The 21,296-nt window shown below is 47.1% G+C and overlaps 2 protein-coding genes across 8 annotated transcripts in view; one reads left to right on the top strand and one right to left on the bottom strand.

Moving 5' to 3' along the window:
* XRCC6 (X-ray repair cross complementing 6) overlaps positions 1 to 21,296 on the bottom strand; it is a 61,423-nt gene that overhangs the window by 36,709 nt on the left and 3,418 nt on the right. For 4 of the 7 annotated variants that reach the window (XM_053919625.2, XM_053919624.2, XM_045186797.2 and 1 more), the window contains 2 exons: positions 1,594 to 1,752; positions 671 to 827 (listed from right to left, as the gene is read on the bottom strand). The exons of 2 other annotated variants lie outside the window; for them this stretch is intronic. In XM_053919625.2, the coding sequence (XP_053775600.1) occupies positions 671 to 827; positions 1,594 to 1,655 (219 nt within the window). In that variant the 5' untranslated portion in view covers positions 1,656 to 1,752. Of the gene's footprint in view, positions 1 to 670; positions 828 to 1,593; positions 1,753 to 8,771; positions 9,053 to 21,296 lie in introns of those variants that run through there. One more of the 7 variants, XM_045186795.2, reaches the window with a different exon arrangement.
* On the top strand, positions 66 to 20,140 carry DESI1 (desumoylating isopeptidase 1). Its single transcript, XM_024579486.4, has 6 exons — positions 66 to 398; positions 11,245 to 11,266; positions 12,381 to 12,450; positions 14,903 to 15,012; positions 15,904 to 16,026; positions 17,673 to 20,140. Exons 1-6 carry the CDS (start codon positions 311 to 313, stop codon positions 17,764 to 17,766), a joined length of 507 nt encoding a protein of 168 aa, XP_024435254.1. The 5' UTR covers positions 66 to 310; the 3' UTR covers positions 17,767 to 20,140.

The raw sequence follows: 21,296 nt of genomic DNA, 5'->3' as shown, positions 1-21,296 counted from the left end.
TCCTGCGAAACCCCGCCCCTCGCCGCCCTCCTGGATGGTGCGCACATGCGTGAAAGTGCGTCCCCGCCCCCGCCTGTCTTCCGCTCGGACCCTGCTGGCCCTGGCTCTGTCACCTCACAGTAGTCGTTGCCCCAGGCGGGCGGGCGTGTGGGCGCGAGCAGCTCAGGGCGGCCTCTCCACCGCCCCTCAGGCCGGGCCTAGACTCGGTTCCCCCACGCTCCTTTCGTTCCCCATCCCGGTCGGGTACGGGAAGGTCCAAGCCGCTGCCGGGTGCCAGAGGGACTTTGTGGCCGCTGCCGCCACGGTCCCGATGGAGCCACCGAATCTCTATCCCGTGAAGCTCTACGTGTACGACCTGTCCAAGGGCCTGGCCCGGCGGCTCAGCCCCATCATGCTGGGTGAGGGGTCTGGGGGTGGGCAGGAAGGAGGGCCGGGAGTGCCGGCGGAGGTGGGGAGGCCTGGGCCGAGGCTCGGAGACGTGGGGCTCAGAGGATGGAGAAAAGCCCGGGTAAAGAAGGGAGGGGTCTGAGATTTGGGCCCCCTACGCCCCACTTTCCCATTTGAATACTGGAGGAAGGGAAGATGAGAGGAATCGCGCCCTCCCTTATCCCTTCAGAGCCCGTTCAGCTGGGAGGTGGGGTAAGCCGGCACTGGGCCCGGGGTTCCGTACCTCGCTTGGCGAGCCCTCTAGCTCCTTCCACGGCGCGGAGGTGAGGATGCCTGCCGCGTGGTGCGCCTCGTGGTGAAAGGGACACTGCGGAGAAGATTCGCGGGTGGCCCTCGGAGAGCCTACCCTCCGTGCCAAAAGGAAGCTCTTTCTGCAGTCGCTAGGGTAGGAGGGAGGAGAAAGCTAGAACTGCACAGGGACCCAGCCCTAGTCCCTGTATAGAGTTGAAGTCAGGTCTCCTGGACCCCGAACTCGAGAATTCACCAAGTTCGGCCTGACAATGTGGTGTTGCTGTTGCAGTTCTCGGAGAGGATTGTTTGTCCGTAAGGATTACTAAATTGTGCTCCATTAAACTACTTAACCACCAGGATCAAACACCATTATAATCCAGATACCAAATGCCTTGTGTAAGTAACATAGTGATTGTCAGATTTGTGATTTCAGGTGATACTGGGCAGGAAAGGATTCCAGGAGCTGAAAATCAAACAACTTTGGCAACATCCATTTGAGTGACTGGTTTTTCCTGGCTTGTGGAGACATTAGAGAATGTTTTGATTCATGTGCATAAGAGGGCAGAGGTCAACTAAGCAAGGCTACTTTTGAGGGCATCTCTTCAATATCCTTGAGTTTCTAATGTGCTATATAGTGAGTTGCATTTTAACCTCTTAACCCTGGGCCAATAAGTGGTTTCTATATTCAGCTTTACCTCAGAACTACCTAGGGTGCTTGTGAAAAATACAAAGACACTTTCATCTTCAACATACATTGTGAAATGGGTATAGGAAAAACAAAATTAGAACAGTTCATTAAATACGCAAGTGTGTCTTTAAAGCAAAGGATATGTACATACTTGCTTAGGCAAATAATTACCTGGAAGAATACAAAAGAAATGGTAACAGTGATAGCTTATAGAAAACTGAACTTGCCCTTGACTGGTGTGGTTTGGTGGGTTGGGCATCATCCTGCATATCCAAAGGTCAGAGCCCATGCCTGGGTTAGAGGCCAGGTCCCCAGTTGGGGGCGTGTGAGATGTCTCTCTCACACATGGATGTTTCTCTCCTCTTTCTCCCTCTCTTCTCCTCTCTCTAAAAATAAATAAATAAAATATTTTTTTAAAGTGAACTTGAAGCTAAAAGACAGGAGAATTGTATAGTACATACATGTATTATCTATTCAAAATAAGCAAAGTTTTAAATATATGGATTCTACAGCCTCAGTACATAAGTACTAAATAAGACTTTTCTGGAATTTTGGTCCAAAAATCTGTATTTTTAAAAAGCTCCTCAGAAAATTCTGTGTAGCTGATCTGTTATTGGACAGAAGTTGGGCCTGCACTGTTAAAATTAGTAAGGCAAATCTGAGAGCAAAACTTACGAAGTCACTGTTTGGGGAAGGTGCTGGTTACTGAGATTTCATCAGTTATGTTCTAATGAAACTTCTTGGAATGGAGCCATTTGGTTGGTTTTATCACAGTGAAGCATTAAATGTTTCCTAGATCCAAAAATAAAAGCCTCCCCCTTTACACTGGGTGTTTTTTGTTGTTGTTCTATTACTTAATAGGTATATTGATTTTAGCTGAAACAGGTCTTACAGATCATTATTTTGTGATTCATGATTCATATCGAGTGCTTACTATGTGCCGACCATGTGTTAAGCTTAACTAAAGATGATATAATGAACAAAGGTACTCTGTGCCATCACAGAGCTACATAGTGTGCAGGACATTAAAAATAAATAAGCAGCCCTGACTGGTGTGGCTCTGTTGGTTGGGCATCGTCCCACAAAGTGAAAGGTCGCCAGTTCAATCCCTGGTCAGGGCACATACCTAGGCTGAGGGTTCAGTCCTTTTCCAGGAACTTACAGGAAGCAACCGATCAATGTTTCTGTCTCACATGATGTTTCTCCTCCTTTTTCCCTCCTGTCCCCTCTCTCTAATCATAAATAAATCTTTAAAAATAAATAAGCACGTAAAGTAATGGTAAGACATGATAAGTGCTGGGCTGTACAGGAAGCAAACTGGTTGCTGAGAAAGAAAGTAACGAGACCTACTTTAAATAAGGGTTACCAGGAGTAGTGACTTTTAAGTTGAGAATTTAAAGATGAGGAAGAAGTAGCCAAATCTAATTCTCCCTTCTCTCCACCTTTTTTCCATATTGCCTTTATGCCTTTTGCAAAAGCAATTAAGACAGAGTTATCAACCTAATAGCTGTTACTTTCTAGAGTTGAAAACTTAAGAAAAATGGGCATTGCTTTATTGGTTCATCCCATCCAGACCTCACTAACCCAATTCTGTTAATAATCATTCCCATTCCTAAATATATTTGAACCTTTAAAAAATCAGTTTGTTTCCTGATTTTTCAATGACTCCTATGAGCATATTAGTAGCTAGCATCTATTGAGAGCTTACCATGTGCCAGACTTTTTTTTTTCTGAGAACTTTGCATGTGTTATAATGCTCACCACAATTTTGTGACATGGGCTCTGTTGTTACCTTTAATTTTTAGTCGAGGTAGAGCTGGGTGATGAACAAAGACAGTCTGACTTCCAGAACTCATGTTCTCAGTCATTTTGCCATACCACCTCTGCTGTGTAAGGTGTTCCCTTACAATTGATGCAAAGTAGGTGCCTTGTTCATGCTTATAAAGGCATCCTTGGCCAAGTGTTTCAAGTTTGGATGAGATAAAAATCTGGGCTCAATGTGTATGTGCCATTTACAATCATAGGTTCATGATCACCCCTCTTAGCCTTAATTTTCCCAAACTAAATTAGTGTGACCTCATCAGCAGTTCCCTCTTATTCTTATTATGGCAGTTCCTCATGATAAAACCCCACCTACCTCTATTGAAGTCATGATTGGACTGGTTATAAAGCCCAGTTCTCTTCTCCTCCAAAACAATGTAGACTCCACTGTTTTACCCTGTGTCCTAATGCTTCCCATGAAGGTATTCCTGGTGCGCAGTCCCTTGATCACCAGGAAAATGATCCAAAAACTACCTTATTGTTCTAATTTAGCAGACAGCCTGGTTGTACCACTTTTTTTCATAGTCACCATTCACCTAAGATAATTAGCTATTATAATTGCCATTCCATTCTTCCTCTTAATACTTTCGACTGCTCTTTAAATTTCTTGACCTCTTTCTATGCTAAAGTATAGAGATAAGTGCAGGGGGTTTGGATTTTCTTTAAGTTGTAGTAAGAGCTACCTTTATATTTGCTGATTGTTTTTTGTACATGTGGGTTCCATCCCTAGTCAAAGCATGCAACCAATTATTATTTCTCAATTCCTTCCTCTCTCTCTCTCTAAAATCAATAAATATATCCTGGAGTTAGGATTAAGAAGAAGAAGGAGAAGAAGGGAGAGACCATAGTGAGCGGAATGTATCAGAAACACTTCGGCAAAAACCTTGAGCTTCTGGAGGACAGAGATTCTGTCTCGTTCCTCTGTGTATCCCCAACAGCCAGTCAGAGCTAGTGCTCAATAAATGTGCGAATGATTGAGACTTGACAATTAAGTAGAATTTATTTGAAGCTGAGGGTTTTTTTAATGTTTTAATGCCATCTATTGTGCTTTGTTTTAGATGTGTATTGTTCATTGTGCGAGCTGTTCTATATCCAGCTAATGAATTAATTTAGTGATCATGCAATTTCTTTATGGCAAAATGAAAACTGATGTGGCTTACAAGGCCCTTTGTGATCCAGCTCCTGCTTTTCTTTCTACCCTCACCTGTCTCCAGGTACTGACAGGATCCTTTCTCAAGAAAATTAAGCCCTAGGGAAAATGATCTGAGTGACTTTTCTCATTCCCCCAATAGCTACCAAGGGACATTAGGGCTTGATTCTCTTGCAGAACCCCAATGGAGAAGGGCTGCTGTGCACCCTACCAGGCTGAACCTGGCCAGTAATTTCTTTACCTCCAGGCTTTTTAAAGGTTGTGCCTCCTGCCAGGGACACTGCCTCTCCTCATCTCTTGGCCTGGCTAACTTCTACTCAGGTCTAAACTAAAATGTCACTTCCTCCAGGAAATTTTCCCTGAACCCCCTCCAGCAATCTTGGTCATGCATTCCTGTTACATGCTGATAACATCTTCTGCTCTCCTTCAATAGCATTCATCATTCTATTTTATAATTTCTTGTCTTCTCATCTCTGTCCACACCTGCCCCAACTGGACTGGAAGCTCCATTGGGGGATGAACTCTCGATTGCATCCCCAGAGTCTAGCAATGCTTTGCATTCAGTAAATACAAGCTGAGTGAATGGTGGGATGTAGCACACCTACCTCAGAGCATTGCTACAGGGCCTGACTGATAAGAACAGGCAATAATCAAGGGGTAACCCTCTCAGTACTGAGGAAAAGAACTCACACATCAGTTATTTTATGCTAGGAAAGGATCCTGTACTGACTCCAAGAAATCTTAGCGAATTAGAATATTAGGTACAACAGTTTGAAATCTACATTTTTTTTTGAGGATTAAAGTACCTTCTCAGTGTTCAGCACTGTAATGCATTTTGATTTTGTGATAAGCTTTCTCTGCCTAAAGGGCAAGACCCCTGCCAATAGGATTTTTTTTTACAATATTGGCACAGTGACCCACTTATGTGATATACGAATCCTTTTACTTTTCCCCACCTAGATTCAATATCCACGGGGTCCCAGAGAAGACTAAGCTGATTTTCTAGGTTAACATTAACCCTTTCACATTGCTGGTAATCTGGCAAATAACTGAGCCAACCTTCAGATTAAAACATTTTTAGTTAAAAACACTTTGCCGCTGGGGGAGGAATCTGTGAGGTGAGCTGGGACTACATTTGATTTGTACAGATGAGCTAACGCTGCCTGCACAGAGGCCCCGCCCCGGGAGCTCCATCACCGTCATCCACCTTACACTCATTCACAGACATTTATTTAGCACCAGCATGTGTGCCTATCTGCACGAGCTCCGACTATCTTAATGGATGAGGAAGTGGAGGGATTATTTTCTCTGTGGCTTTTATATACTCGATTTACTCTTACAGTCAGTGGAAGGCTAATGCGGACCTCACTTTTTTGTTATTCATGATGGAAAACAAGGCTGATCTTTTGTTTGTTTTCATGTGCGTATTTCATAGACCTCAAAATCAGTGCATTGGATTTGCTAACAAGCTTGGAGACAGGCAGCCATCTGACCCACCTGATCTCCAGCTAACTGAGGAAATCCTAGTGGGAAAATAATCTGTTTCTATAATGTGCTAATACCCACTGAGCCTAATTCATTGTCTCAGAATGGCCTTGTGCCCTAATTCAGGCTCAAACTGCCACCTCCTACTCACCAACTCCCACCCCAGTCTAGCTAGAGACATTTAAGAATCAATCTAGTTCAGCTTTCCATTGCCTATCACCCTGTGCAGGAAACCGTGGCCCTCACTCTTTTTTTTTTTCTTAACCTCGAAAGTAGAAGAGAGGGAGAAAGAGAGGAAGAGAAAGATCGTTCAGTTACCTCTCACACACCCCAACCTGGGACCTAGCCCACAACCTAAGCATGTGCCCTGACTGGGAATCGAACCAGCAACTTTTCAGTTTACAGGCCAGTGCTTAATCCACTGAGCCACACCAGACAGGGTTGAAGCACTTTAAATTAAGATGTGAATCCGCTCAATCCACGTGCTTGGATCTATTTTCTATAGTCCCTATCACCATTCTCTGAGTGGGTGAGACCTTGAGTGTCCCTTGATGTAATTGAGTAAGGAAGAAGCATCATGTTCAGCTTCCAGACACATTTAGTGAGCAGTACAGAAACTATCAAGAGAATAAAGCAGAATTTGTATCTTGCAACTTTTGAATTGTTTTTCAGGTATAAAATAACTGACAGGATGGTCTCTGAGACCCCTTTCCAAAACTCCATTCGTTTAGTAGGGCTGGGTTAGAATAGGTGCATCTCCAGCTCTCTTTCTAGGTCACTGAGCATGGGCATCTAAGAGGACAATAGCAGACTCAGAGTGCAGTATGCCAAAGTTGCAAAGTCATATGAATAACAGGCCAGGGCAACTAAGATTGGGGTTAAGAACTTTGGCCTCAATACCACTGTATGTCAACCAACGGAGCTAATGAAACAGAATACTTCATCTCAGCAGATGGGCACGCAGCATCTGTGTTCCAGGTACTTTGCTTGGTCCTGGAATTACTAAGATGCATAAGAAACTGCCCTTGTCTTTGAGCCACTTGTAGTCCAATGGGGGAGAAAGACACAAAAATAGGTAGTTTTGATACCAAGGTACTATGGACAGCCATAAAACTTTCAAATTCTAAAGCCTAAAAGAGCCCTGGCTGGTGTGGCTTGGTGGATTGAGTTCTGGCCTGTAAACCACAGGGTCACATGTAAATCAAAGGGTCGGCGGTTCAATTCCCAGTCAGGGAACATGGGTGGGCTTCAGGTCAGGTCCCCAACAAGGGGCACATGAGAGGCAACCGCACATTGATGTTTCTCTGCCTCTCTTTCTCCCTCCCTTCCCCTCTCTAAATAAATAAAATCTTTAAATAAATAAATAAATAAATAAAGCCTGAAGGAAATGAACTAGCCTTTCTTAGATGTGTGTTATATGCCAGGCACTGTGCTGGTCATATTTCATGCGTCATCTCTTTTAATATTGGAAATGTTATGAAGTGGACACTATTATTATGGGAGTTTTTTTAACAGAATAGGAAACTAACCTTTAAACAGCATTGTTCAGTAGCACTTTCCGCAGCGATGGAAATGCTCTACATCTATACTGCCCTATCAGTAGCCACTAGCCACATGTGGCTGTTGTGAACTGGAAGTATGGAGTGCAGCTGAGGAGCAGAGCTTATTCTTTTAATTTACATTTTAATGTAAATTAAAATGGGGTCAGTGGCTGCCATATTGGACAGTCAGGCTTAGAAGAGTCCTCAACTTCTACACGGTTCTATGTGATCTGGTCCTCTATTACCTCTGCTCATGTCCTACTTTTCTCCTCACCCACCCACTCTAGCCACCCTGGCCTTCTTAAGGTCCCTCGGATACACCTGGCCTGTCTCACATCTGCATGGCTCCTTCCCTTCTCTCCTTCAGATCTTTTCTCAAGTGTCACCTTCTCAAAGAGTCCCATCCTAGCCATGCCTGAAACTCCCAATCTCCCTTATCCTGTTCTTAATTTTTCTATATCACTTATTATTGCTAACATATTATGATAGCATGTTTATTATTATTTATTAACTGTCCCCTCCCCCCACCTTATAAGTGCCATGAAGATTTTGTCTCCTTTGTTTACTGATACACCCCTAGTGCCAAGAATAGTGCCTGAAATACAGTAGTCACTCAGTAAACATTAGTTCACTGAGAGGACTGGTAGGATTCGGGCCTGGCCTGTCCACACCTGAACCTGTATTCTTACTCACTACACTATGTTTTATGAGTGTAGTGCTCCTCCCAAAGTGAATGAGAGAAGGAACAGGCAAAAGAAAGCGGTATCCCTAATCTGTCAAATTTCACTGCATTATTACATGTCTTCAAGGAAATAAAACAACAAAATTGCTGCCATTTAGACAACAGGCTATTTTATAAATGGCAGTCTGGAAGAGCACATCAGCCCTATTTATTATTTTTTTTATCCTCACCCGAGGGCATTTTTTCATCGCTTTTAGAGAGAGAGGGTGGGAGAGAGAGAAGCATTGATTGGTTGCCTCCCTTGTGCACCAGAACCAGGGGTCATCCATGCCCAGACTGGGGATCAATTCCACAACCTAGGCGCATGCCCTGAGTGAGAATCAAAGCCACAGCCTTTCGGTTACAGGACTATGCTCCAACCAACTGAGCCACGCCGGCCAGGGCCATCAGCTCTATTTAAAACAATGTTAGCCCTGGCTGGTATAGCCCAGTGGATTGAGTGCCGGACTGTGAACCAAAGGGTCGCAAGTTCAATTCCTAGTCAGGGCACATGCCTGGGTTGTGGGCCAGGTCCCCAGTTGGGGGCACGTGACAACCAACCACACATAGATGTTTCTCTCCCTCCCTTCCCCTCTCTTTAAAAATAAATAAAATATTTAAAATAAAATAAAACACAATGTTCATCTCCCCATTTTACACATAGTAAACAGGAAGGAAGAGGCTTACCTGTCTTCTAGAGTCAGCTAGAAAAGATGAGAATCTAAGCCAATTTATCTTATAGCCCAGTAAGCCAGTATTTGAAGATGCTTGTCCGAAATGGCTTGCCTCTCCCCTTTGGAGAGTCTGTTTCTGACGCTCCAGGCTGTTTCTCATCCACCTCTGGAATTTAGCTCAACTTGGATAAGGGCAGAGTGTATCCCCCAGTTTCTGGGGGCTACCCCAGAAACCCCAGGCCAGAACCCCTCTTTCCATTTGTGATCTTGTAGGCCAGAGCAGTAGATCTGGAGCTGGAAGAGAGGCAGAAGAATTCTGCTACATCTGTTTTCCTTTGTTATTTCATTTAGCCTTACAACACCAACAGCAAAGAATGAAATGTTTATGTGTAAAATAGATACAGCGTTTCATACGAATTCATTGATGAATCTGTTGTTAGATCTCACCCACCAATCCTGATGTCAGATTTCATTTCTCTTTTGGAGGTTTTAACCCCTTTCCCCAAGGAGGGCGTTACACCTAATAATAGTCTACATTTACCAAACTCTGTACCACAGCTGGGATGCTTTTATGCGTTATCATTACTGGCCCCAACAGCTCTATATTGAAGAAACTGAGCCTCAGAGTGGTTGAGTAAACTTGCCCAAGATCCACCACTAGTACCAGGAGAAGCCAGGATCTGAACCTATTGTTCTCTCTCTTTTTTATTTATTTATTTATTTATTTTCAGAGAGAGGACAAGGGAAGGAGAGAGGGAGAGAAATATCAATGTGTGGTTGCCTCCTGCACACCTCCACCAGGGACCCAGCCCGCAGCCCAGGCATGTGCCCTGACTGGGAATCGAACTAGCGACCCGTTGGCTCGCAGGCCAGCACTCAATCCACTGAGCCACACCAGCCAGGGATGAACCTATTGTTCTCTTAACTGCTACTGATGACACTCTGCTGAGCCATCAGTAGGTTCTCCTGAGGAGCCATGTTTTCTATCCCATTTAAAAAGTTTTCTTAAAGGGACCAGAAATATATTCCATTTATTTCCTGGGTCAATCCCATAGTTGTGTAATGCAAAGGGAGAAGAAGCACAAGCATGTCACCACTCCTTCCACACAGTGCTTGGAGTTTCATCCTTTAGAAAGTCACAGGGCAAGTACTGAAAGTAGCATTTAGCAATCAGTAAACAATTAACGTGAAGTTATAACCAAAGGTGAGGGCATGTGTTGATCAGGTGCTCACGTTTCTCACTGCCCCTCCTTCTCATCCTCAGCACTGCGGTGCAGTGCTGCTCCCCTGGGCTACTGCACAGACCTCACCCCAGTCTGCTGTCCTCACTCTCCTCTGTGCAATTCATCTTCTGTACCTAGAGTTATCTCTTTTTAATGTTTACTGATTTTTAGGGGTGTGGAAGGGAGAGAGAAAGAGAGGGAGAACAACATCGATGTGGAAATCATTGGTCACTTGCCTCTCGTACGTGCCCCGATCAGAACCAAACCCAGAACCCAGGCACGTGCCCTGAGAGGGAACTGAACCAGTGGCCTTTTGCTTTACGGGACTACACATAGCCAACTGAGCCACACCGGTCATGGCCACAGTTACCGTATCTTGTAAAAACACGGATCTGATCAAGGCACTCTGCTGCCTAACAACCTTCAGCACCCCCACCGTGTGGGACGGCCTTCAGTGCAGGCTCATCCTCCTTTGCTGGCACCCTTGCTGCCCACTTGTCCTGTTGTCACCATCACTGCACCCTTTGCTCTACCCTGCAAGACGGTCGTGCATTTGCATGCTGCTCCCCCTGGCAGAAACATCCATCCTGCCCCTCTTTGTTCACAAGGTGAATTGCAGCTTATGAAGGTCGTTCTTTATCTTTGTTACAGGTAGCACCTTATTTTTTATCATATTATAAAGCCAGCACCATGCTTTAGTTAGTTCTGTGTGTCTCTCCTTCCCTTTAACTTTGGGCTCCTTAAAGGCAAGGGCAGTGATCTCTTTATATTCACATTTTCACACCTGACATCGTTTCTGACATATAGAGTTACAGAATACAACTGCATTGACTATTTAAGTGGATGGCATCAGTAAAGTTTTGCTCTCCTTTCTGAAGGATTTTATCCCACATATGCTCAGTGAAGAAGTGGATAATAGCTTTTCTATACTATTATTCTACTACAGTCTGCATAGATGAGACATATTAGAAAGGTAAAGTTGAACTGACCCCATAGGGGAAAGAAAAGCGGACGTAAAATTGGAGTACATCTAACAGTGTTTTTATCTTGCATTCTGATGGATTCTGATCACTTTTCAACTTACTGAACACAACATACCTGTGTCTCGACCTCAGGACCTTATTGGAGGAGAAATGCATTCCTAGAAAGTCCCTCAAGAGATTTACAGCGGGTTCCTCTGGGTTTGAGTGATGTTCTGAATTTACTCAGGCTGGGAGGCCTTCAGTCTGGTCCCAGTGGCTAAATCTCTTCTTTTCTCCACAGGGAAACAACTGGAAGGCATCTGGTAAGTTGGGTGGGACGCCTTACAGTGACTGGTTTATGAAACAAAGCTGTACCCAGGCATTGCAGGTTCCAGTTTGTGGCTTCCAGCTTGAAACCTGGCTGTCTGTATCACAAATCTTCAAGTTGTAATGCAGGGTTCTCAGCCAGGGATTATTTTGCCCCCCCCCCTCCCCAGGACATTTGTCAGGTTCCAGAGAAGTTTCTGGTGGGTGGGAGGAGGCCAGGGATGCTGCTGTAAACATCCGGCAAGGCACAGGCAGCCCTCCGCAGCAAAGACTTCCTTCAGCCAGCAGTGGCAGTGGGGCTGAGACTGAGAAACCCTGTCCTCAAGAAAGGCAGAGGGATGTGCTGCCCACCCCAACCAAGGTTTCTAACTGCAGAAGGCCCGGGGCCACACATGCCCGTGTTAAAACGCTTCTACTTTGGTCTCTCACTACAAACTCGTCCCTGTCAGACAGGATGGTGACTGAGCTCTCAGTTCCATTTATAAGGAAACTATAGGTCGGCATTCAGTCTTGACTCCCATGCTGACATTGGATTGACCAGAATAACCTTTTGCTTTGTTTAACTTGAACCAAATAATATGAACACCTTCACCTGAAACCAGGTCCACACTTTTTGCATCATTGCTCTTGCATCAGCTTGCTCCAGATGCACTGTTCCTGTTAGTTTAAAAAGCCTGGGGACTCACCTTGCTCTTTATTTTGGAAATTGATTTGTCAAAATCAGGGTGAATCTCTAGGGACTCCCCTCTGCTCACATGATCTACAGCAGTGGTTCCCAGCCAGGGACAGTTCTGAGACATTTGACAATGTCTGGAGACACGTTTGGTTGTCACGACGGAGGGGAGTAGCGGTGCTCCTGGCTTGGCGGGTGGAGACCAGGATGCTGCCAAACATCCTGTACCACACAGCACAGCCCCAAATGTCAATAGCCCAAAGCTGAGAAACTGTAATCCATGTTCTTGATCTTGCCTTTGCTTGGTTTGTTTTATAAGGCTGTTGACCACAGTCATATCCTTGGGCAGAAATGATTCTCACTGCAGGGTGGTGATTGCTCTTTCTCAGGGTGGTTTGGCGTTCTCTGGCTCATGCTGCCTCTCCTCTGCATTGCAGGCACACCTCCATAGTTGTACACAAGGATGAGTTCTTCTTCGGCAGTGGTGGTATCTCCAGCTGTCCCCCGGTGAGTCTTCCCCACGCCCTGTCCTGCAGCCTCCGGTTCCTGGGGGTTCCAAGAGACCAGGGACTTGACCTCTATGTACGTGTTCTGGCTTCCAGCCCAGTACATGTGGGCCTGTGACATAGTTCTCATACCTACTCAGCTCAAGAAAACCCTTCCCAGACCCTCCAGCCAGTCACTCAACTCTATTCCCATGGCACTTTTGGGTCCCTCTGTGTCACACTGAGCATGTTATGGTGAAATGGGCTGTTCCTTACGTACAAGGAGCTGTGTGTAAGCTCCTGATAAGCCGAGACTGTGTCTCACTTTTCTGTCCCCATGACCAGCTCAGTGCCTGGCTCATAGTATGCACTCAGTCAGTATGAAGCTGCATATGAGGGCTCTGAGAGGTAAGGTGAGTTGCCCAAAGTCACACGGCCAGGTAAATGGCACTAGTTCTGACAGGTCTTTGACTAAAGCCCATGCCATTTTCCACAATGTGTCCGTCTGAGCTATCTAAGGATTGTCACCAGAGGCACTCAGACAAAGGACACACAGCCGTTCATCTTGATATGTACAGAGGGGAAGTCATTCTTGGTTTCTTCTCACCAGTCGCGCGCCTTCTATAAGGAACCCTTCACTAAGCCCAGTCAGCGCCACCTTGTAAATGTGTCTTAAATCAAGCTATCTCGCCTCACCTTTCCCCATTTCTCCAGCGCTTTCCCCTTAATCCAGGCCATGCTTGTGGCTAGCCTGGACCACAGCAAAGTGTCTGCTCTCCTTTGTCAGTCACTTCTCCCACGGGAGGCAACGTGACCATTTCAAAATGAAAATCTCATCATGGCATTCCCCTGCCTAAGTCAGAATTCTCCCTGCTGCTCTTGAAATAAAAACCAGAAAGCTCAGCATGACCTGCAAGGCCCTAGCTGGACTCAGTCTCTGGTCCTGGTCTCTGGATGGCCTGTTTTCCAGTCACGCCCTTGCCTGCCCGTTTCTCTTCCCACCCCTTGAACACACCTCAGACACTCAAACCTGCCCTCTGACTTCACTCCACCTGCCTCATCCCTCAGCTTGTTATGCCTCTCCATCCTTCAGATTTGAACTCACTGTCACTTTCTCAGGCAAGCCTTCCCTGGCCCTTCTGACTGGGATGGTCCCCTGTCATGTGTACTGACAGCATCCTATAATTTTCCAGCAAGATCTTTACTGCAACTCTTAATCATACATTGGTTTATGGGATTATTTTTGTCTGCCTTCCCCAAGGGCAAGAATCTCGTCCACCTCATACCCCCGGTGCCTAGCATAAGGCCTGGCACACAGTAAGTTCTCAATAAATATATGTTATATAAGTGAATAATGGGGGGGTGTCAAGTAGTGACTTTTTAGTCTTGTAACTCAGATAATTTTTCTCTGGCTACTGTGACTGCCCTGCCCACCATGCCTTCCCCAGTGCCTGAGACAATGTCAAAGACATAGTCGGTGCTCCTTAGCTATTGCATAAATTCGTGGTCTTTGCAGGGAGCCCTGCTCCGGAGCACTCTCCCTTTTTCCCAGCTCATTCCCAGTTCTGTCCTCCCCAGTGACCCTGCTGCTTCCCCCTTGGCTGGTGTCACCACTGGGCCTCAGTCTCTCCCTTGGTCTGCTAGGGCAGTCTGTTAACCCATGGCCGAGGGCTTTCTGTAGGCCTTCCAGGGGCCATTAACCCTTTGCCTGGGGAGCCCTCTTACAATGGTTAGATTATCCTCACAGATCACAGAAGAACTGAATTGTGGAATGCTGGCCAACCTGTGAGATTCCTCACAGTCCTTCACATTTGCCCAGTGTTCAAAGGATGTCTAGTGTGTCATTAGGAACACTGACTGCCTACCCTCTGAATACAGGCACAGAAAGGTTGCCTGTCAAGTGGGAATGTTTCCAGACATGCCATTCCACCCTCGTGATCAGGCATGCTGGGGACAAAGGGAGACTTCAGGTTTTGGATGCCTGTCTTTTTATCAACTGAATGAGTGGACAGCATCGGGAGCCTGACCTGCGTGAGACTCAGCTTCCCAGAGCCCACCAGAAACTAGAAGCCCAACTTCTAGCACTGGCGAAAGTCTCCAGGAAGCTCTAACCAGGGGTGTCCAGCCCGTGGGCTGCATGTGGCCCAGGATGGCTGTGAATGTGGCCCAACACAAAATCGTAAATTTACTTAAAACATTATGAGATTTTTTTGTGACTACATGTCACGATGTATTTAATTTGTGGCCCAAGACAACTCTTCTTCCAGTGGGATGCAGAGACACCAAAAGGTCGGGCACCCCTGCAAGCCACTGTAGCCCTGGTGCAAATAGGAAATAACACTCTTCATCTGCCCCGGATGCTCTGAAAGGTAAAGGTGTTGGAACAGAGCATTTGTGGCCTTCCATGGAAAGCCACATTAAAAAATTCTATGGAAATGGTAATTTAATGACTTACTTTCGGTTGGCTCTTTTAGGGAGGGACATTGCTTGGGCCCCCAGACTCTGTGGTTGATGTGGGGAACACAGAAGTCACAGAAGAAATCTTTCTGGAGTACCTGTCCTCCCTGGGGGAGTCCCAGTTCCGGTGAGTGGAGACGGGTGGTGGTAAGTTGTGTCTGTCTCCCCTACTAGGTAACGAGTCAGCCCCCAGAGGGCAGCCACCAGGTCATAGCCCCCAGGGCACTCGGCTCAAGCTCTGGCCCAGCACGTGCTAAATAAATATGAAGAGAAGGCAGTTGTTGTCCCACAGAAGAGCTCAGCATTGCTTGGAGGCTGATGTTCCTCCCCAGCAGACCTACTGCTGAAACTTCGAGGGAAGGATGGACTATTGATTCTTTCTGATGAAAATCAGATGCTGCTATTTTAGCAAACACTGCTCTCCACCCACACTTGCCAAGTATTTTGTCATGAAAATCAAAAACAGAGTTTGGCCCTGGCTGGTGTAGCTCAGTGGATTGAGCACGGGCTGTGAACCAAAAGGTTACTGGTTTGATTCCCAGTCAGGGCACATGCCTGGGTTGCTGGCCAGGTCCCCAGTGGGGGCCGTGTGAGAGGTAACCACACACTGATGTTTCTCTCCCTTTCTTTCTCCCTCCCTTCACCTCTCTCTAAAATAAATAAAATCTTTAAAAACAAAACAGGGTTTTTAGAGGGGTTGGGATACAATACAAACTTGAGCAGATTTTTCTCTTAAAGAAGCTTTAGTCAGTAAGTGCTAAACTCAAACCTTAGAGCTCTGCTTTTGTGAATGTAAAGATTCTCCTGAAATTGTAGAGGAGCCTCATGTTTATATTTCATCCTTCCCTTTGATATCTGTTTTCAATGGTCCAGAGAGGCAAGTCGAGCAGTCCTTTGGAGAGAAGGGAAATCACAGCCCTCAAGGGCTCACCCTTCCATCACCTGGTGTGACTTATTCCCTACACTTGCTGGCTGGCTGTCTCATGACTGTTCTCCAAACCTTTCTCACAATGTACAGAGGCGAGGCCTACAACCTCTTTGAACACAACTGTAACACCTTTAGCAACGAAGTGGCCCAGTTCCTGACCGGGCGGAAGATCCCTTCTTACATCACTGACCTTCCCTCTGAAGTTCTCTCCACGTAAGTAGCCTCTGTGTCTGTTCCTGCCTTTGAAACAACGCCCCCCCTTCCTAGTCAGTGTTACTTCTCTGCCCACATCTGCCCTCCCCTGGTGTCAGCAGACTCACCCCAAGCAGGGTGGGCCCTGTCATAAAGGCAGCTTCGAACGTGGAGGGCCACTGCTTCCTCTACTCAGCGATGCTCACCTATGTTACCTTCACCCTACTTGGAGCTGACCCCTCTACCAGGCCTGAGTGCAGTCACAGAACTTGGAAACCCACTTGTGCAGTCTTTCCCGCTGCACACGAAGCACGCCACTCCCCGGGAGTGCCTGCCTAAAACACAGGGTTTTTTGCTCTGGCCTGCCAGGGTTGCGGGTTTGATTCGTAGTCAGGGCACATACAAGAATTGACCCATGAGTGCATAAGCAAGTAGGACAACAAATCTATGTTTCTCTCCCTCTGTCTCTTTCCCTCTCTACCCCAACACACCTCTCTTTCTAAAATCAACAAATAAGGAATCATAAATAAAAGGACACACCCACCCAAAGCCATCATACCCCTCCCAGCCTTTGCTATTGACCACGTTCAAGCAGCCTCTGCCCACGCCAGGACCATGTCCGTTTGCTGGCTCTGACTCAGTTTCTCCTGAGCTGGGGCCCTGTCCAACAGGGACGCTGGCAGGTTTAGCAAGCCCGGCAGGGTGAGCTGTTCCACCCCAGGTAGGAACGCTCAGGAAACACTCTCATAGGAAGCGAGGCTGTTGTGTCAAGTTGGTGAGGAAAGCCCGTCTCCCAGCCCTGGCCCCACCTGCCTGCCTTGGCGGGCGTGTTAAACCCCACCGCCTTACTAAAGGATCTAGGATATGGGGCCCAGAGCAAACTTTAGTAGCTGGAATATTCTTGCTGTTATTATTAGTTGGGTGGAGTCCCTGAGCTTGTCTGAATTAAAGTTACTTTTCTCAGTTTCACCTGTTTATGTTTTGGAATATTTCATTCCCTTGAGCTTGGGGATGATTTTCAAAAATGGCAGTATCCACAGAAGGAAACAAACCCCAGTAACCGAGATGTGTTGCGGGCAACCTGTTTTAAGGGTGAAGTAATCCTGGAGAATCTCTGAGATACAGTGCAGTATTTCTTCCATCTGAGCTCCTTTGAACAAACAGGGAGCCCTGCACAGAGCAGCGCCCTTCTGACAACCTGCGTTTGTCATTTTCCCCGACTCTTCCCTGTTTCCCTAGCAGACCTCAGTTCCTGGAGGAATTTCACTCCTGACTTCACCTTTTTCATGTCCTTTTCTTTTCATTAAACTCAGCTTCCTCATTACACTTTATTTTTATCTTCTCGTACCATGAGAATTCAAGATGCAAGTACAGAAAGTACAGGAAGCTCTAGTTCCTGTATGTAGTCAGCCTGTTCAAGCCACAGCTAACGAGGATCTAGAAGCAAAGGCAGCGAGTAGTAGCATCTATTGAGGAGGGGACTTCAGGAGTCAAAATGTGGAGCAGGCTATTTAGAGATTCCCCACCCCTCCAGCCATGAAAAACTACATGGGAAATAGGTGGGAAAATGGAATGGGGTAACGGAGCCCTTCCCAGCGTGATGGTGCTGGCTGCGGCAGCCTGTGACCCAGAGCCCACCACAGCTCCTGTGTCTGTTTCCTCCGCAGCCCCTTCGGACAGGCCCTGCGGCCCCTCCTGGACTCCATCCAGATCCAGCCTCCTGGGGGTAGCACCGTGGGCCGACCCAATGGCCAGAGCTAACAGGACTGCACGGACCGCCCTGTCTCGCCAGGGCTTTTTCTTTTTAAACAAAACAAACCCTACCAGATTTCTATTTTATAATTTTACATCAGAGCTAACAACCAGGGGACAGCTTTTTAAATTTCCCAGGGAAGGAGATCATCAGGCTGCGTGTAGGACAATGCTGCTAAGAAACAGAACAAAACGCCATCCCTTCTAATAGTATTATACTAATTTATTAAGGCTGCCTTGTCTGTGAGTTCACTTGTGACCCTGCTTCCTAAGCGTCCTCCACGCTCGAGAAAGGGAGTGGGTTTGTTAACGCAGAAAGTGGAATCACAGTTTGGGGGAGCCCCAACCTAGGACCTCTTTCCAGAGAACACCCATGCTCTACCCAGGTGAGTATTACAACAGCTATGACCTGGAAGCAGTTGCTCTCTAGTGCTAAACGAACCAAAGGAGTTGGTGCACGTGGAACCCGTCTGAGGATGACTCACCCAACCTAAGTGAACTCTTTAGCCACAACCTGTGTCACCTTCCCTCCTGTACCCCAGGAAGGCCACGGGGCCAGAGCTGGAGCAGCCAGAAGCCGCAAATTGAGGGAGAGTGACAGCCAGTGTCAGGCGTGGAACACAGGATAAAGCCACTCCTCCTTCCTCCTAGACTGATTGCCAACCCTCTGACATCAGTTTTAGAGAACCTGCCTTGCTTGCCCACAGGCTGCTCTTCCTCAGCAGAGCTGACCTGTCGTAATTAATGAAGGGCTGGGCTGGAGCTGCAGAGACCCGCGTTTTGTCTGCAAGTGATAATGTAGGTCATATGCAGGCACTGGACCCACCCCCTCAGACCAGCATGCAGTCTGCACCTAGTCACCAAGGGGAAATGACTCCCTGCTCCAGGAGGAGATCCCTGATGCAGAAAGAACAATAATGCGCAATCAAGATGGCAAGAAAATTTAGAGTTGTTGTTGGTAGGAATTTTTACATTATCCTAAATGTGCTTTGAAGACACGTGCTGTTTCCGTTGTCATTCTGACTTTAAGGAGGCGTGGTGTGCGTGGGCATTTTCCTTACAAGCTGCTGTTAAGAGCTTACAGGCAGGGAACAATCTGGAAGTTTCTTATCTAGAGTAGCTTTCAGATTCCTTTTCTTCACTTGAGTCTCCCCTTAAGTTAGCTTTTGGGGAAGTGAGGTGGGGAGAGGCCTCAGAGCTGCCAGGTACCTGCGTCCCAGCTCTGGCATTCTCGGGCCCCTCTTGCCACTCCTCCTGCCACTTCTCAGACTTGAATTATGTTGTCTTTCCTGGGGTTTGGCCTGCAGCAGGTGCCTTTCCTCTCCAAAAGCTGCTGCTCACCCCGGCCGCCTCTCCTCCTGTCTGCGCTGTCAGCTGTAGCAGTTGGCATCATCAGGGTCTCAGCCAGAGGAAGAGATGTTCCTCTGCCTTACTGTTTGCCTGTGACCTGACTAGGGGCACGTGCACGATGACCAGCTGTGATGTCAAGTAACGTTTTGGAACTTTTAAGATTGGAGGCCAGACTAATGAGCAGTTTACTTCTAATCAGGACCCACTGATTTGCCAGAATGCTACATTAGAGCGATGATACATTAGAGCAGGAACTGGCAGGGAACCCTGTTTGACGTTGACCGACTGGTGGAATGGACCGTGGAGAATGGGTTTCAGGCTGGTTATGTCCCAGTAAAGCAGTATATTGTCCATGCCTTTTCCAGCTTGCCTTGCCCAGGCCTCCCTCTCTAACAGGCTCTTGCTCCAGACCTCTCGGCACAGAGCTCTAGCCAGAGGGTGGGGTTCGTCCCTCCCAACAGTCACCTCCAGACCCAGGGCGGTACTGAGAATTGGCTCCACTGAGAGACTTTGAGTCACTTGGTTCATGGAAGGTCCCTCTCATGTCCAACAGCCATTTGTGCCAGTGCCTGTGTCCCAGGGGGGAAACAGGGATCAGTAAACTCAGAGCCCTGCAGGAAAGCAAGCTCTCCCCCACTGTGCCACCCAAGGCCCAGCAGCACTAACTCTGGAAGTACAGACGCAGGCTCAGCGCTCCCCGCCCCCAACCCATCTTTGCATTTCTCTGTCTCCCAGCACCTCGGGAGCATGTTCACGGTGTCCATCTAGCTCCACATGGGCGTGCATGGGCAAGCAGAGTGACGAGCGAGCCGTGTGTTTAATTGTAGTGCGCAGCAGACACTCCATAGAGGTCTAGTGGTTTAAAGGAACAGGGAAGGAAGAGGAACGAGACCAGCACCCCCTCCCAGAAATAAAGCTTGTACCTTTGAGATTCTCTTTTGCCCTTGAAGTCAAACTAATAACTGTTTAATATGGAGGTGTTTGCTGGTTTTCTTTGATGTTTTTTCTAATGCAATAAACACTTCTGCCTGCTGCTTTTGTGTCATGCTTGAAGTTCTGGGTGTACGCCCAACACGAAGCAGCCCTGGCTTTGCGATCTGTTTGCCTCTGAGCTTGACTTTGCTGAGTCTCGATATGCTGCCTCTGCTTGGTCTTAAACCTTACAGATAAGAAGTGGAGATAGCAGCAAAGAGTGGTTGACACTCACCATTGGTTTATAAAGATAGAGACAGGCCCTGAAAAGAATACTACTTGCCCAAGGTCACCTCACAGCTGCTGGTTGACTAAGACTCAAAAGCCTGGTCTGCTGGCCCCAACATCTGTGAGGACCTCTAGGAGGTCCATCGGGATGTCTGACCTCACCAAGAAGTATTCACTTCTGGTTTCAGTTCAGCCCCAAGGATCTTTTCCCCACCTTGTTATCTCACTGAACAAGTGTTGGGATGAATAACAGCTCTCCAAATGCCCCCCGCTACAACCAGACACCCCAGCTTGACTGCAGATATCTGCAGGTTCAGTCACCCCGCTTTGAGTGAGCCCGGATTGTGCTGGGTGTTTTCACACAATGGATTGGAGATGTGGGTACTGTTCCCATTCACAGATGGGAAAGAGTTATCCAGGTGACAGGTGGCTGCGCCCCTGCATCAAGGTCATGTTCTCACCACCACCCCACTGAAGCACTGTGTCTTTCCAGTATGCTAGTTTAAGAATAAAATGAGGTTCTGTCTCCAGATAGAGGAGACAGAACCTCATTGGATACAGGACAGGTGGCTTTGACTGATACTTGCTTCCCAAGAGCTGATGCGTGCAGAGACAGGAGTCCTTAAAAGTGTCTGCCCTGATCCTTCCTCGGCCTAAGTCCTAACTTTGCCGCTTCTGGGCCTGTCTGTCTCATCTCTAAGACAGGGCATTTGAATGGGACTCTCACCTGCGGTTTTGAAGAGAGTCACTGTGAGGTGCTTTGCCCAGCGCCTGGCACAGATTAGGTGCTCAGTGAATGTCACACTGCCAGGAGAGTTCATTCACCTGCCACCTGCTGACGGTTCCAGCTCCACACAGAGGCCCCAGCCAATCCTCTCTCCTGAGGACAGTTTTTAAGACAAGGTACTATAGACATTCACTGCCTGCTTCTGGGGGAAATGGCAGAAAACACACTTTACCCTTAGATTTGGCAAGTCTGTATGGAATAA

This window comes from Desmodus rotundus, chromosome 3 (genome assembly GCF_022682495.2).
Source record: "Desmodus rotundus isolate HL8 chromosome 3, HLdesRot8A.1, whole genome shotgun sequence".
In the NCBI taxonomy this organism is placed as follows: domain Eukaryota; kingdom Metazoa; phylum Chordata; class Mammalia; order Chiroptera; family Phyllostomidae; genus Desmodus; species Desmodus rotundus.
The sequence above is the reverse complement of the archived record's forward strand: the minus strand, read 5'-3'. Positions and strand labels throughout refer to the sequence as shown.